This window comes from Aplysia californica, unplaced genomic scaffold (assembly GCF_000002075.1).
Source record: "Aplysia californica isolate F4 #8 unplaced genomic scaffold, AplCal3.0 scaffold00240, whole genome shotgun sequence".
Taxonomy (NCBI): Eukaryota; Metazoa; Mollusca; class Gastropoda; order Aplysiida; family Aplysiidae; genus Aplysia; species Aplysia californica.
The window spans coordinates 625951-642843 of NW_004797510.1; the positions used below are offsets into that span (position 1 = coordinate 625951).

Below are 16893 nucleotides of genomic sequence, written 5' to 3' on the forward strand. Positions count from 1 at the left end.
TCACTCGTTGGGTATTTTATTGAGAAAAAAGGACAGGCATTTTTGCTCTGCTTATGAAATTGAATCAATAAAAAAATACCCACCATATTTAGTCACAAAAGGACAGAGACATGAAGGAAACAGAATGATGAACAAAGAGGAGTGATGAGGATCTTAAATATTTATGTATGTACTAAAACAGAAGATAAACTAGGATTTTGAATGTACACAATCAATAAAGCTTCTCACATTCAGTTGTAATAGATTTGTGCAATTTTCAAAATACAGTTGAGCTATAATAAATTAAATAGAGGCAGTCGGAAAACGAAGGGGAGTGGAGGGAGGAGGGGGGGGGAAGGGGGCAAGCACAAAAAAAACTAAAAACATTAACATTTTTTTTTTTTAAAGAATCTACACTAGCTAAAACAAGTTCTGTGTTGAACAGCAATCCTTTAGCTTCTATTTACGGCAGTCCGGTTATACTTTGGGCAAGCTCCTATCGTTTGTCTGCGCCTTCTTCAAGCCGCCTTTGCTGAAGCTGGTGATGGAGCTGAGGAGAGCGCCGCGGGACGATGATGATGACGAGGAAGCTGGTGGTGGTGGTGGTGGTGGAGGTGGGGCGCCCCCTGGTGGGGGTGGGGGAGGCGCTGCGGGGGCGGATGGGGGAGGTGGGGGTGGTGCGGGGGCGGAGGGTGGTGGTGGTGGGGTTGGGGCACCGGTGGGTGGACCTGAGGAAGAGACACGTCGTGATTTAAAACCGAGTGCAAATTTGCAGTGGCAGTTTACATGAAGCACAAATTCTAAACATGCAATTAAGTGCCTTCATGTAAATATTCTTAAAGGAGACTCTAGTATCACCTCTAATCTTCGGCACTTACATGACCTAATTGTGTTGCAAGTGCCATAAAACTCTTACTTGAACTAACAGACTGGATTAATGAGCGTACAGGAAACCATCTCTGGATCAATAAACATTCATAGTGGGATGCTTTTGTTTTAGTAAGAATGTATGGGCACTTGCAAAACAATTAGGTCATATAAGTGCTGAAGATTAGAGGTTTTTCAAGAGACTTAGTAACAACCCCCCCCCCCCCCCCCCCCAAAAAAAAAAAATGAGGATGAGAAATAAAGGTGATAGATGTTTGATAAGAAAGAGAAGGAGAAAAACCACACCAGAGCACCCACCAACCACCCATGTGACTTTTTTTCACTCCTCTAAGACATACCAGGGCAATAGAAACGGTTTCATTCTTTGGACAATTAGAATGATACCTACATTCATTATCTTATTTTTTTGCTTTTTTTTTTTTTTCAACACATAAAATTTGAATTTTGACAAAATATTTCTTGAGCACCAGTAGCCAATACCACAGATTCAGAAACAGCATTGACAATAATTTGTAAAAGTTTGGGTTTTGTACACATGAACAGGTGGCTGATAATGTAAAAAAAAAAAAACCCCAGTTAGCACCACATAAAATAGACAAACTTGTTAGGCAAAAAGAGTGAAAAATATCTTCGTATCTATAATAAACACTCTTTGATATAGTTTTGCTTTTTTTAAAATTTAGTTTTTCAAAGAGCTATACAGTACTTGCAACACAAATAGGTAATAAAAGTGAAACAAACTGGAGTGACATTAACATACAACAATTTTTTTTTAAAAGAAGAGAAAAGAAGGTAAAAGTTTGATGGGAAAGTAGGAGCAAACCACACCACAGTGTCTCCCCCCCCCCCCCCCCCCGACCAAAATATAATTTAATTTAATTTTAGTATGAACTATACGGCACTTGCAACACAATAAGGTCACCAAAAGATAGATAACAAAATATTTAAGAAGACAGAAAAAGATTATAATTTTTATAAATATGTACAGGATGAAATTCTTGAAACCTACAAAACATTCTTTCAATAAAGATATTTAACATAAAAGTAAGATATTTATCAGTATGAGTTTTCCCAACTTTTTCATTTTTGGAATGTGCAAAGAAAATGATATGATTCTACTTGATTGTTTAAGTTGGGGGGGGGGTTTTCAGCAAAGAGAAGCAAAGTGACGCAATAACAGCCGTATTGTGCTACAAGAAAAAAGCAAGACGGACAGACAAAAACAAACAAGGAAAGAAAAAGTAAATGCCCTCCAACCATACATTAAGTATTATGTCTCCACAAAAGGAAAAATAAAATAAAATTAACAAAAATAAAAATTTATGTGAGAAAACATGTGATTTCAAACAATTCTAAAGCTTAATAAATAAACAATTAGAACCAATATATAGAAAAACAAAATTCATCTAAGACAGGAAACAAAATGACATGGACCGGACCTACGGAGATAAATTAATCGAGTGGAACTAGTTCATCCACCCCACTGAACAAAACACAGATGTACACACAAGCATGTACACACTAACACAAACATACACAAACACACATAAAATAAATAACATAGGTAAAAACAAAAGCCAATAAGCCACGTTTGAGACATGCAACCACAGGCGTCCACTTCACCACTCTGATGCAAAACCTTCCACCTTCAGTCAGATTGCCAAGTAACCCTACGTACAACAGGAGAACGATTTTGTTTATTTTAGTAAGAGTTTTATGACACTTGCAACACAATTAGGTCATACAAGTGCTGAAGATTAGAGGTATCACAAGAGAGTAACAAACACAAAAAAAGGAAGAGAGATAAGGACGATAGACGTTTGATGGGAAAGAAGTAGCGAACTACACTGAAGCACCCACCAAGCACCCATGATAATGAATGCAAGATGTAACCACTGTTTACTTCTATAAATCTATATATCTATGGCCTTCTGCATCTTGACAGACGATTTTAAAGTAGACAGGATACAGTTTTGCCTGAGTGGAAGACACATAGGAAGTAGATTGTCCAAGTACTACTTCCCATCCTTTGATTTTGACTTTTTCATAATATACTCCAAAGGAGAGACATTGGCAAATCATCAATGCGTTTGGAATCAAGGAAGGTATAAGCGTGTGTCTTAGTATTAAACTCATCTTACACACACACAAACACCTATGTACAAGACAGATTACATGCAACTTATCATTTCTATACTGTTTCTCTTTAAATGATAGCCGTTGATCTATTGTTGTTAGAAAAAGGAGAAGCACGTCGACAAAATAACCCTCCCCCTCCCCCCATTTAAAAAACCCCCACAACATACACTTGCTGAGACTTTCATTTTCATTTCCTTTCAAAAACAGATAACTAACTACATGTATAAACTTAGTGTGCAAACAACATACCACACTCGACATTCAGTCACAACGATCAATGGAGTGTTCAGCTCCACATGACAAGAGAGAAAAAATACAAAAACTTTTTAATAACTAAGAATACCAACTTCATCTAAGATTTAAGCTGAATTAAGTACTTGTGCCCTGCAAACATTTTAAATACATCCTACACATGCAATATGATGTTAACTAAAGTTATCTTCATTATTGCTTTTAATCATTTTCATTATTTTCAACTCCGTGTATTCTGAAAATTCAACAAAAATACAAAACCTACTTACGACCAAAAAATTTGGGGATAAAAAAAGATTTGAGGTAAACTGAAGGAACAAACACCAAGAATTAATCACAAACATTAATCAGCACAACATAAAAATGTCTGACAAAATAAAGGCACATTCATGAAGTCCATAGCTCTTTGAAACAACTAGAGCTCAAACCTAAATAATATTACACATACCAAAAGTATAGATTTTACCTACATAATAAACATAATAAGTTAATCTCTCCTTTCCTATTTCTTCCACTACTATCAAAATCTGCATCTCACTTTAGGGTAAAACCCATAAATGAGAGTCAATTCAAGTGACTGCAAAATACTGATATCATAATACTTTTAAGTTTTAACTTCTAAGTATAGGATACCGAATTCAAAACAAATGCTTAGCGAATCCCATATATGTAAATTGACCATCTCTACACATGGTGACATATCTACATTATACAACCAGGGCACTGTTAGAGATAAATGTGACTGGCAAAAGTAAGTAAGGGGCAACTGCACATAAGCTACTCTTGGCAAGAAAACACTCACCACCTTTGGAGAAATCAAGAAATAGAAGGGTGGATTCTACAAAACAGATTTCTAGCATCATAATAGTCAGCAGAGAAATTTGTAATACGTAAGAATACGTAAGTGGGGGCAAGCTCCCGTGAACGGTGCATTCCATCACCAAAAGTGTAAACAACACAAAGCACAGGAGTTTGGTCTTGTTTATTTTTGTCCAGTACAAAGGATTGACCCTCTTCCCTCAAGACAGAGCTGAATAGATAGATTCATTATGTACAAGGACTGAAACTATAGCTGAAACAACCTTTTCATCCACGCTTTACGAACAGACAAATCTCGGCAGATTAGTAAAGATAATAATTATAATAATTCTCTGTTCCTTGTAATCTGACGATACCTTCAATATTTATTTTTCAAATCTGTGCTTTCAATGTTCTTGACTTAATAGGGACAAATTGAAATAATAAAGATAATAATAATAATAATAATAATAATAATAATAATAATAATAGCAATTGCATTTATATAGCACATACCCACGCTCTACAGTATGCTCTATGTGCTTTATCATCACCCCCAACTGACCCAAGGACGGGACTCAGAAACATTCTCAGCTTCCTGGGAAGCATAGAGTGCAAGCAGCCAATTAAGCACTTAAACACTAACAAACTGACAAGATTTTTTGCAGTGTATAGCCTGGTACTCATTCCCACCCAGATGAAATGAGGAATTTTCATGTAAAGTACCTTTCCTAAGAACACAATGTTGGGCCCCTGACGAGTTTCAAACCCAAGACCTTTGGGTTGAGAGTCCGAGAGCCTTAAGTAACAACAGTGTTTTCTAAAGCATACTGGCTCCCGTTTTTCATTTAAGTACCCTTTGAGTGTTTACGTGGGTTTGTATTCATGAATAAAACTTGTAAAAGAAACTTACATTACGTGGCAATAAAAAACAACACACTAACAAGAACACATTCCAAAGTCATCGAACTTATTCCATGTAGTTATAGATCTGGTTGACTTTATTCAAACGGTAAACAATAGTAATTCCTTGATTGAAAAAGCCTCATTTTAAACAAAAATATTGTCCTTTTGTGTCGTCTGTTGCAGACGGGGGAAAAAAGCTCTCCACCTGTGCTCACCCTTTCAAAATGGCACATAGTTACACACACACACTTAAACAAATAGACACACACAGCCCACACATAAACACATCTCCAGTAAAGAGAAAATAGTACCAAGGAAAGGTATATGATTAGCTATCCCATAGAACCACTAGCATTTCTAAAGAAAAGACCTGTTAATCTTCTCCAAGATATGACTAAATAATTCAATCTGCAAGAGACAGAATTTTACTGAAAGTTTTCATGATGTGACAAAAAATTCCTTCACCTTTTTTTCCTTGCGATGTATTGCATTACTATAAACTTAACAACCTACTTCAGTCCACAGTGAAATAAGCTGGGGAATTAAATTTGATGCTATGCAAAATGATGCACATATCTTTTCCATATAAAACAATGGTACCTTGATGAAAAAGGACAAATATCAATAGTACAGATTTTTTATGCGAAATGATCTAGGACACAGGAACTTGTCGCCATATCATCAAGACAAAGGAAGTAATTCTAGTACATCAAAACAGATCCATGGTAGAGCCAATTCTTTCTCTTCAGTTCCCAGGTATAATTCCAGTAAACATACATTTTCAGACCTCTTTACAGATTTGTTAATATTTTCTTTTCTTTTTCCTACCATTTCTTCCCTGATAACTGGACCACACATAACTATATACAGAAGCTTGCTAAACTGGTGTTCTTTATCACGCAGATACAATTTAGCTAGACTCTTTAATAATGTGAACAGCGCACCAGATCAAAAATGTTTTAATCTTGAACATTCTTGACCTTCTAAAAGGTGCAAGCATAAGCATAATAATTTTGCATTTGGAATAAGGGCATGTAGAACAAAATACATTTATTGTATATCTGTGCCATTTTCAAATCATGAGACACTGACGCATGCATTTAGCTTGTGCAGAGAATAGATGTGTCTGGAGACACACAAAAATATTTGTATTCCTTCTGCAAGAATTTTTTTAAAGGGATAAAACGGAACCTTGAACTGTACCCGGTACAGCTCATTAGATCAAAAGAGAAAAAGAAGCTACAAGTCATGCAGAATGAATATGTGGAAAGCTGGAAACAAAAGACCAGTATTACGATCAGAGACAACAAAGTTAATGAAGAACATGAGTTAAGGGAAATAATGTGTACCTAATGACCAAGGGGGATCACTGTCGAGGTTGGGGTGTCACGACAGAAGAGACCTCAACTCGATGCTGTATCCAAGAGATGGACGATGGAAATAATCATGTTTCTATGTTACAAATGTTCAACCAATTCATATCAACATATGATAGAATTTCTGGTGTGTCACTTGTAATGAAATACGGTACAAATTCTCACTGTGTGCATAATATAGAACAAGTAATAAACAGTCAATGTGATAGAAGCATAGCTGCCAACTTTTCAAAACCCCCCAAAAAGCAAAAAACCCTGACTATACCCAAGCAGCATGTCAAGATGGTTGCATTGGCCATGTGACCCTCCTCCACATCCTTCACGCACACTTTTCTCCATTCAATAGATCCAAACTATTCAAAGTAGATCTGTAGCTAAAGATCTCTTCAACTGACAAACGGAATTTGTTCTCAATATCATATGCAAACACAGTCTTGAAAGTTCGTAATTTTTCTTCAGCATCAGAGAGTCAGTGACGGGCAATCCTTGAAAACTGAGAATATGTTGGGTTTTTTTCTTCTATTTTTCCAAAAGAAAACAGACTTTCAAACTAGGACCCTCAAAAAAAATACTGAATACGTTTTTACATACTAGTTGGCAGCTATGGGACAGTATAACAACAATCAGGGTTAACAGCATGTTGTATACATTCATAACGTGTTTCTGGAAGCAGAAGAGGGCAAAAGCAAAGAGCTGAGAGAAACAAACTGATAGAGACAAAAAAAGCCAGGAAAGACATCTTCATACACCTTATATTGTGCACTCAACACTTCGACAGAGAGGTGCCAATTGACTGCGAAAAAAAATCCTGAACTTTTCGACCCCACGGTAACATATGAAAAAGGACTCAAGATTTCATGGATCATAATATTGTCAAACACATCTTGTTCTAAGAAGTCTGGCAAAATCCTGACAACTTCACAAATCCATATTTATCCTGAAAATTGGCACCTCTGCTTGGCAGAAATAGCTGAGAAAAAACAAACTACTAAAACACAATACCTAAATCCTGAAACGAGTGAAAATGTTTGTTTCTTTACATCCCCATTCACACAGTTTAAACAATTTAGGAGACAGGCTGCTTCAAGTCAACTCTGTCTGTCAGGACCAACCCAGGACTGAGATGGATAGAGATATTGCTCTTCAAGTATCCCAGCACAAAGCCAAAGACAACCAATTAAACGAATTCCTGCACGAGGGATTCAAACTCATCTCTTTTGTATGTGACAGGAAAGAGTCTAACCTTTCCACCACAGACACCATTCACACAAATCCATAACCGTGTTTCAAAAATCAAGTCCACAATATACTATGGGTAAATAACATCAGATAATGTTAACCGGATATTTGAAAGTTATGATAAAAGAAGAAAGAAACGGGAAGGGGGGGAGAAGGCAAGGGTAATATCTAAAGACATAGTAGTCTCCTTTAAACTGAAATCTAAGAGGCCACTGAATTTCCTCAGTTTAGCTGGGTTTTTGTTTTACAGATGCTCCTCAAATAGAAGAAAACAAATCAAGGATTTTATCTTATTTTGGTTTACCGCTGCTTTCGGATTAATTATGTTCACTTTAAGTCAACTCCACAGTTGACATCGCTCTCGTACACTTGAGCAAGGATTTTTAAGACATTCATCTCATTAGGCGAGGTGCACCCTCTACTAAGGAGGAGTGGGCCTGTATGTTATGATCTCTGGAAATACTGATTCAGAAAATCAGGGTCCGTCACACTCATTTTTGTACTGGAAAAATCATGGCCTAAAACCAGAAGTACACACACACACACACACACACACACACACACACACACACACAAAGCGACCTATTCCAAAGCAAATGATCCTCCTCATTTAAAAACACACAAACACACATAAAGAAAAGCAAAAATATATATGTATAAATATATACATACACGTATATAAATCTAAAAAGAACACAGCTACAAAAACAAACAAACCACAACTGCACAAAACCACAAAATCACACTCGACCTCATATAAATGTTGACAAAGATTCGTCTATTTATGTTCAACTGCCCGACAAAACTTGCTTATGAGAAATGACACTCCAGACCAATAGGCTACAGATTATAAAGTACAAAGGCACAATGAGAGAGACCGGAGAGAAAATATGGAAAAAGTTCATAGCCGGTCTTTTGAAAAAAAAAGTTTTTTCATTTAATATCTCAAAGAAAGGATAGGGTAGTTACAAAAAAAAAAAAGAATGCCATGCAATAACAATTTGTGCACTAGAGGAAAAAATCCAGTTAGTCGGAGGCATTAATCTACAGGGAACGCAAAAACCACTTTACCTCCCATCTTTTTTTCCCACATGATGTTTCTCATCTCATTATTTATTACTTTGCAAAACATAAACAGCAGAAGTTTTAGTAGATTCTACAAGGAAGCAATGTAAAAAGCAGGTTCACCTGTTATCTTATACTTAAAGGCCTGAAAAAATCTCCAACGGCAAAAACAAGGGTGGAAGGAGGAAAAAACACGGAAGCACATTACTTCACAAAATATTACAGAACCAAACAAAAGCAATTATATAATAACTGTATTAATTGTATTAGTTTTCAGGAACACCAAAATACACCTTCCTCTTCTACATAGTTACAGACATCAAAAGAATTGCCTTTAGTATGAACTGGTTATAAAAAAAAAGTACAAACAGCAAAATAACTAAATTCCTTTAGTATGAACTGGTTATAGATTGATTTAAGTACCAACACCACTTACAGTCATCAAAAGAATTGCTTTAGATATGAACTGGCTATAAAAATAGAAATCTAACAAAGCGAGGAAAAGATCGGAAAGAAAATGGTTACCTCCAGGCGCTGGTGTCACTGGTGCCTCCGCTGGTGTTCCCGAGGTGCTAGACGCTGAGTCAGACACTCCGTTCTCCAGGGCTTTCTAGAAAATATAGCAAGTGAGTAACAAATTTCAATAATACAGTCAAAATTGCCGAAGATCATTGCCCCTCATTGTCGAGGAGAAAAGCAATCGTCTTAAACAGGTGTAAATCTTATACAACGTCATTAGTTTTACTTTTAGAAAGAGATTTACACCCCCCAGGGCGGCGCCACTGACTGAAGTGTCTTTAGCCCATTCCCAAAAGGGGGACATTTCTCATTCTAACGCACAGTAGAATTGTAAATGGGCTGATAAAAAAAATGCAATGCTCATAACTGTCACTGTGCCTGAACGACAACAAGGAACTGCTGCTTTTTTTCTCCCTAATCCTTACTATCGTCATTTTCCTCAACTTCTTTTGTATGTTTGTCACACTCTTGTGACCCGCTATTTCCGGGGTGCCTTGATAGTAGAAGCAGACTTTGCGCTGTTGAAGCTAGAGAGGTGAGCAGAGTAAGTCTGATTCCCTGTAAGGGCTTCCCTGTTGACATCCACCCCTTGTTGCTCATATGACCTTATGCAGTGGTGAGCGCCGAAAAACCTCTACTAAAACTAAAAAGAGCTTTATGGAACTTGCAAAACATTAAACTCATAAAAGTGCCAAAGATTAGAGGTGTCACAAGAATTTAACAAACACAAAAAAGAAGAAGAAGAGATAAAAATGATAGATGTTTGATAGGAAAGAAGAAGCAAACCACACCAATGGACCAACCAACCACCCAAACAATATCATTATAATGAAAAAAAAAACGCAAGGGAGGAAATGGAAAGTGGCCGTTTATACAGGTTATTTCTCATGGGGCAGCCGTAAGTGCGGGTTCAACTGCAATAAAGTAACAGCAACTTTTCCAAAACAAAACACTCTACCCACGTGATGGATACAGGTGGTGAGCATTGGCCAATAACAGCCACCCCCCCCCCCAAACCCCTTTACACACAGTTTTCTGCATACAATAAATCAAGTTATTCAGAGCACACATGCCTAAAAAGATCTTTCCAATTTACTTTTGAGTTTCATTCTCGTTGTAATACGCAAATCTGGTTTTGAAATTCATAACTTTTCTTCAGCATTTGCAAATCCATAAGGAGCAGTACTACAATACAGAGAATACATATTTTCTTATATGAAAACGGACTTCTGTAGTCAATCCCAAAACACATATTAAATATGTTTTATCACATACTGGTCGGCAGCTATGTAATAAATAATAATAATACAGATAATTTCTAAAGCGGCCACTCCTGTACAATACAGCTCTTGGCACTTTACAATCACTTCTATTAAGCACAAAATACATGTGCACAATCGTGCGCCCATGTGGTATTAAAAATAACTCTTCCACATAAGCAGACATTTAGACTATCACAGCACAATGGATGATAATATGCACATCAGAGTAAAAACAAAGCGAAACTCAAACTTTGTACCGATGTGAATCGGCAAATTGTTCACCTAGTGCCGGGAAAAAGCAGAGAAGGCTGACAGGGACAACAAAAGATAGTACAGATGTAGGACCTACTAGTGCCTTCCTCTCCCCCCCCCCCCAAAAAAAAACCCAATTTAAAATAAAATTAAAAATAGACGAAAAAAACAAGTCCCAATGATTTGTACAGTATATCATAAACGTCCATAAGAGTTTTACAGTTCTCCCTACAAAATGATTTTCAGAAAAGTGGGAAAAAAATTCTTTCTTATTATGTAACAGGACTGCCCAAAATATGGTGAGGAATGTTTTTTTCACCTTTTAAAAGTATCACTAATTGTAATCGTGGTTCTAAATAATGTAATTTGAGACCCAAAAAAAGGTATTTAACCAAATTTGACGTATGCACAAAAACAGTCAGATGCTGACAGATTGCGTCAAAAAGGAACAAGATGCTTGTGTTTTTTTAATATTTGTAAGTTTTGAGGCACTTGCAACACAAATTGGTCATACAAGTGCTGAAGATTGGAGGTGTTACTTGAGTGTATCATACAAGTACACAAAAACTAAGAAGGAAAGATTAGGAGGATAGAGATATTTTATAGGAAAGAAGGAGCAAACTACACCAGAGCGCCCACAAACCACCGACATGAGTATTTTTCAGCCAGTGCATATTGCTGAAAGCACTGTACCTTTCGTGACTTCCTTCGCTTCTTCTTTTCCTCTTCTGACATGTGGAACTCTTTGGCTTTGGATATTCTGAGAACTTGCTTCAGCTGTAAAGAGTATATATAGAGAGAAAAATGTTACTTTACAATGACAATCTTTATCCATCTCATAGGAAGAAATTTGTCTTGGTTTTGTTTGTTTATTTGTTCGTTTGTTCGTTTGGGTAAAGATAAGCACATCAACACAAAAAAGGTTATTTAGCGCTGGGGAAGAGTAAGACAGACAGACAGAAACAACAGAGGGAAAGTAAAGAAGTAGGACCTACCAGTGGCGCCCTCCAACCACCCACGTCTTGGTCTTCCTCTCATAATTAATCTTTTCTTTTCGTATTAATAACCTTTTGTTAACCAACAAAAAAACAAATCTGAGCGTGTCGCGACAACACACAGCAAGTCATATAGCACAGTCATGCACTAGTGCCGGGCATCCACTTAGATTTTGGGCTACTCCACAGTAACTGACAGGACATTTGGACGACACTTTCTTTCAGTGGTAACACTGTAATTCAATATCAATTAATCTATTTCAATTTTGTTGTTTTAGTAGAGGTTTTGCGGTGCTCGCAACTGCATAAGGTCGCATGAATGCCAGAAGATTAGAGGTTACAATAGAGTAACAAACATAAAAAAGAAGAAGGGGAGATAAGGACGACAGATGTTTGATAGGAAAGAAGAAGCAAACCACACCACAGCAATTTCAACTTTACAGGATCAGAACATTTAAAAGACATATAAAGAATCATATTAAATGCAGTCATTTGAAAAAAAAAGTACTTTATGCAAATTCTGTGAACAGTTTAGCTTTGGTAACTTATGGGACAGAAAAAATACCTCATTTGTCCCGTCAGTAACCGTAAAATAGCCCTTTTCATTTACTGTATGTCCATTAAGGTCATAAAAGTGCTGAGGATTAGAGGTGTTATAGGAGACAAACAAACAGAAAAAAGAAGAAAGAGAGGAAAGGATGATAGACGTTTGATAGAAAAGAAGGATCAAATTATACCAGAGCACCCACCTACCACACATGAAAAATACTTTGAGCAGAGCAAGGTTAAATTCAAACCTCATTCTGAACCTCACGAAGAGACTGTGGAAGAAACAACAAAGTTCTTGTGCTGTCTAACTTGTGTGAATTAATTTAAGAGCAGAACACCACATGCAGAGACAGAGGTACAAAGAAAGCACAATGTACAGGGAGGGTGACAACAGTCTTAGTTTAGCTAAGTTTCAGTAAAAGTTTTACAGCACTTGCAACACAGATAGGTCATATGAGTGTTGAAAATCAGAGGTGTAACTAGAGAGCAACATACAAAGAAAGTGATAGATGTTTGAAAAGAAAGAAGGAGCAAACCTTACAACAGCAGCCACCAACCAACCACATTCAGGGTTTGAACCAAGGTAATCTGCACCACACAGATACCAACTGAGTAAGGGCGCGCCAGCACACACAGAAGCGGGCATTGACCTTGCCTATCACGGCCAACCCCGACTGAGAGGGATATAATGTTTCAGCAGCAAGACCGAGATACTCTAGAAAAATTCTCCCAATACAGGAATTGAACTCAGGTCTTCTGCGTGCGATGGCGAAGTGCCCAATTAAACCACTACTAGAAACAAAAACTTGAGGAAATGACCCGGACATCCATTTGGGGAAGCGGAAAGCATTCATTACGAAATACTGATATCAGACAATCAAGAGCACTTGAATCTGATAGCATAGGTCATTCACTCCAGAAAGAAATCAAACCCTTTGCTGAAGTCGTGACTGGCACTGATAGACACAGTCAACACTAAGGGTTATTAAACGTGCTGCACATTATTTCACTGTCTACCTTCCACCCAAAACGCGAGTTGCTCAACACTGAAGACTGATAACGGGTTCATGATTTCATTTGAGACTGATAGAAGAGGTCAGCATGTATGCCTTGAATGAGATCCTCTGTCAAAGAAGTGACCAGCTTTTGTCAGAGACCATTTATTGGTTCAACGCCCCTTTATCAGCAACAAGGTTATTTTGGAGACGGGACCTCTCAATTTAGCGTCGATCTTAGATAATACCGAGCCAAAAGAGCTGAGAGCCTAAATTTCTCTCAATAAAGACTGAAACAAAGATGTATAAAAATACTGTCAAAGAATAAAAGTAGAGAGTTAATTGTGATTAGGGACTCAATGAGGGTGTGCATATCCTTCCACTGAACGAGAAGTCCAGCACCTTAAAGCTCTTAGTTTTCATTTTAACAAGATTTTTATGGAGCTTGCAACACAATTTCCCTACAATAGTAATATACAAAAAAAAGGAAGAGAGATATGGACGATAAATGTTTGAAAGGAAAGACGGCACACACAACACAAATAGGCCGTATAAGTGCCGAAGATTATAGGTGTTACAAGAGAGTAAGTAAAAATACAAAAAAGGAGGGGAGATAAGGACAATAGACGTCTGATATGAAAGAAGGAGCAAACCACACCAGAGCATCCGCCAACCACAAACTCAGACATACCAGTTTCTGGTCACTCTTCAGTCGACTTTCAATCTCCTCTTTGGCACTTTTCACAAACTCTTTGAGTTTACTGGGTATTTTTAGTACAGGTTTTGCCACGGGGGGTGGGAGAGACACATCACAGAACAAGCTGAGGACAAGGAAAGAACAATACAGGCACATTAACTCTTTATCTCCGAGGAGGGTAAACCCACTAATGATGTACATCACTAAATTGGTCATTAAATCAAAACAAGTGAACTTATTTTGACAGTTCTTCATCTAATGAATGAACTCTCAGAAATAGAGACCTGTTTTTGGCAATTGCCAAAAAGTGATTTGACGTTGAAGTCGTCACAAAGGAATGCGCCCAAGCCGCTGTCAAAGGCTCACTGGCACAGCAGTTCCGACCATAAGCCACAGGGAGCGGCTTCCTGAGACAAAGAGTTAATCATAAGCAGTAACTGGTATGAAACAATCAGTGGTACACACAGCCACTTCCCATTTCCCCTTTGCCTTTGTAAACATTATAATGACACTGTGTAAGACGTTCACTTTCTTCTCGACAATGGATGGCCGTCACAGACAATTTAAACTAATAATACGTGAGGCAGCGTGGTGAAATCAGGCGTTCGTCAAAATAATGAAACTGAGGAAACTGATATTTTTTCGCACATTTGGTAATCTTTATTGAATTTTTGTTTTCTGGCTCAACACATTTCATGTCCATTAAAGAACACATTTCTGTATGGACAGTACTTTAAAATGTTGATTAAAGGCACACAAAAATGTAAATTTTCTGTTTCCATGGACTCTCAAGCTAAGGAAATAACTAAACTTTGGCCGCTATTTTCCACTAATTTTACTTCTGAAATCAGGCGACCCCTACCTCATTCAGTCGCAAATATTTCTAGTTGTGTTCAAGAAAGCTGGATATTTTTTTCACTGAAAGCAAGACAAATGAACAACCTTTAAGATGATACCAATAACTTCACATGACCAAAAATTGACGAGCACCGGATTCCACAGTGTCATGAGTCGTGACACATATAAATAATAGGCCTAATAATAATATTTATTTCAAATATCATTTGTAAGCACATATCCCCCTTCAACAGCAAACTCTTAACACATTTCAATTCAAATTAATAAATTAGGCATATAATCATCATTATGCAATTTGATGTGTACAAAGTTTTAAAAGCTTGTATTTTGAATGTTATATCGCACACACTAGCATTGAAAACAATATAGAAATTCAGAGTTAAAAACAAACTCTGAATAGTGCTTGATAATAAGCAATGTTGGAGGAAGGTTAACTCAATGCCATGTAGATTTTAATCAGCCAATGTCAGCCCAGTTAGAAAGGAGAGGGTTCAACACATAAAGGCGTCAAGCTCAGTTCTAAAAGAAACAACTTACGGGTGAGATAAAAGATCCGCCACAGATGGTAGACCATTCTTACAAGCTTCTGTGGTCAGTATTGATTCCAACACCGATCCTGAAAAAACACAAAGTTTAGTTTTGTTTTACTGAGAGTTTTACGGCACTGCAACACAAATGAGGCCATGTAATGGTTGAAAATTAAAGATATTATTAGAGAATAACATTTTTTTTTAAAAAGGAGGAGAGATAATGAATGACAATAGATGTTTGATCGGAAAGAAAAAGCAAACCACACTAGAGCACCCACCAACCATCCACAAAAATTACAAAGAATATGAGGAAAGAATACAGTTCAACCCGCTTTAATGGCCACCTGTATATGAAAATCACTTTGCAAAACAGCCTCTTCCTATTTCCTCCCTTGAGTTTTTTTTTTTTACATTATAATTTCACAGAGTAAGACTTCCACCTGTCAATAACAGCATCAACTGTATTTCTGTACCAAGAAGAAAGTATGGTACAGTACATGTATAATATATGAGGCAGCTTGTTGAAACCAGGCGCTCGTCAAAACAATGAAATGAAAGAAACCGGCATTTTTCTGGGCATTGGGCAATTTTTAATTTTTTTTTCATTGGCTCAACACTTTTTACGTCCTTTTAAAATGCATATCTGAGTTGATGTTAACGAAAAACGTTCACTAAAGGCAAAAAAAAAAAGAAGAGGAAATTTTCAGTTTGAAAGGACATTCAAGCTTTGGGAGTCACCAGACTTTGGTGGCCATTTTCTCCCTAATTTTACCTCTCATACCAGGCGATCCCCACCTCCTTCAATCACAAATATCTCGACTTCGATTCAAAATAGATGGGTGTTTTTTCGAGGCAAAATTAGCGAGAAAATGGCCGCCAAATTTATTAACTTCCATAGGTTAAGAGGCCTTGGAAACTAATAATTTACCTTTTTTGTGCCTTTAATCAGTGTTTTTCAGTAAAATCCACACAGAAATGCGTTTTTAAATTAACATAAAAAGTGTAGTCAATAAAAGAAAATTTGAAGAAACCTGCCAGACGGCCAATAAACGCCAGTTTCTTTGATTTCAATATTCTGACAAGCGCCTGTTTTCACCACAATGCCTCACATATGATCTTATGCAGTTGCAAGCCCTGTGAAACTCTTAATTAACTAAACTAAATCCCAAGAAATTTGGGAAAGATGGCAAGCTTGTCAAAACTCACTGATTTGTGCGGGACACTCTGGGGGAAATTGATCACAGGTTGGTGCGTTGATCTGAGAGCCAAAGGACATCTCGTAGAGGACTTGACCAAAACAGTAAACATCAATGGTCTCCAGGCTCTGCAGTTCAAACGAGAGGGTCAACACAATTCATAAAAGTACAGTGAAAATGAAGCTTTTGTGTTATACCCCTCTCGATTCATTGTGAGTCTAAAAGTTGTGTTATCTACAAAAGCATATTAGCAGGTAAGATCTCCAAAGCATGAAGTAATTTTTATTATAATAATTCAATAAGTCTGTGTTCTAAATCTAATTCATATTTACATAAGTCAATAAAAACAAAGTGATTACACACTGCAAACATTAAGTCTAAACTAAGAAGAAAGAAGG

At 37.1% G+C, this 16893-nt stretch overlaps 1 protein-coding gene across 3 annotated transcripts in view; it reads right to left on the reverse strand.

The window, feature by feature from the left end:
* Positions 1-371: 371 nt before the first annotated feature.
* The window catches only part of LOC101859021 (PX domain-containing protein kinase-like protein), a 28542-nt gene continuing 12020 nt past the window's right edge, over positions 372-16893 (reverse strand). Inside the window, exons 9-15 of one of the 3 annotated variants that reach the window (XR_001184924.2) lie at positions 16506-16623; positions 15307-15385; positions 13906-14035; positions 11369-11452; positions 9168-9252; positions 6312-6376; positions 664-707 (exon numbers count right to left, since the gene is read on the reverse strand). Coding sequence is in view for 2 of the 3 variants with exons in the window: in XM_035970234.1 (XP_035826127.1) it covers positions 457-707; positions 9168-9252; positions 11369-11452; positions 13906-14035; positions 15307-15385; positions 16506-16623 (747 nt within the window). In the remaining variant the exon portion in view is untranslated. Of the gene's footprint in view, positions 708-5780; positions 6377-9167; positions 9253-11368; positions 11453-13905; positions 14036-15306; positions 15386-16505; positions 16624-16893 lie in introns of those variants that run through there. The other 2 variants (XM_035970234.1, XM_013083544.2) reach the window with 2 other exon arrangements.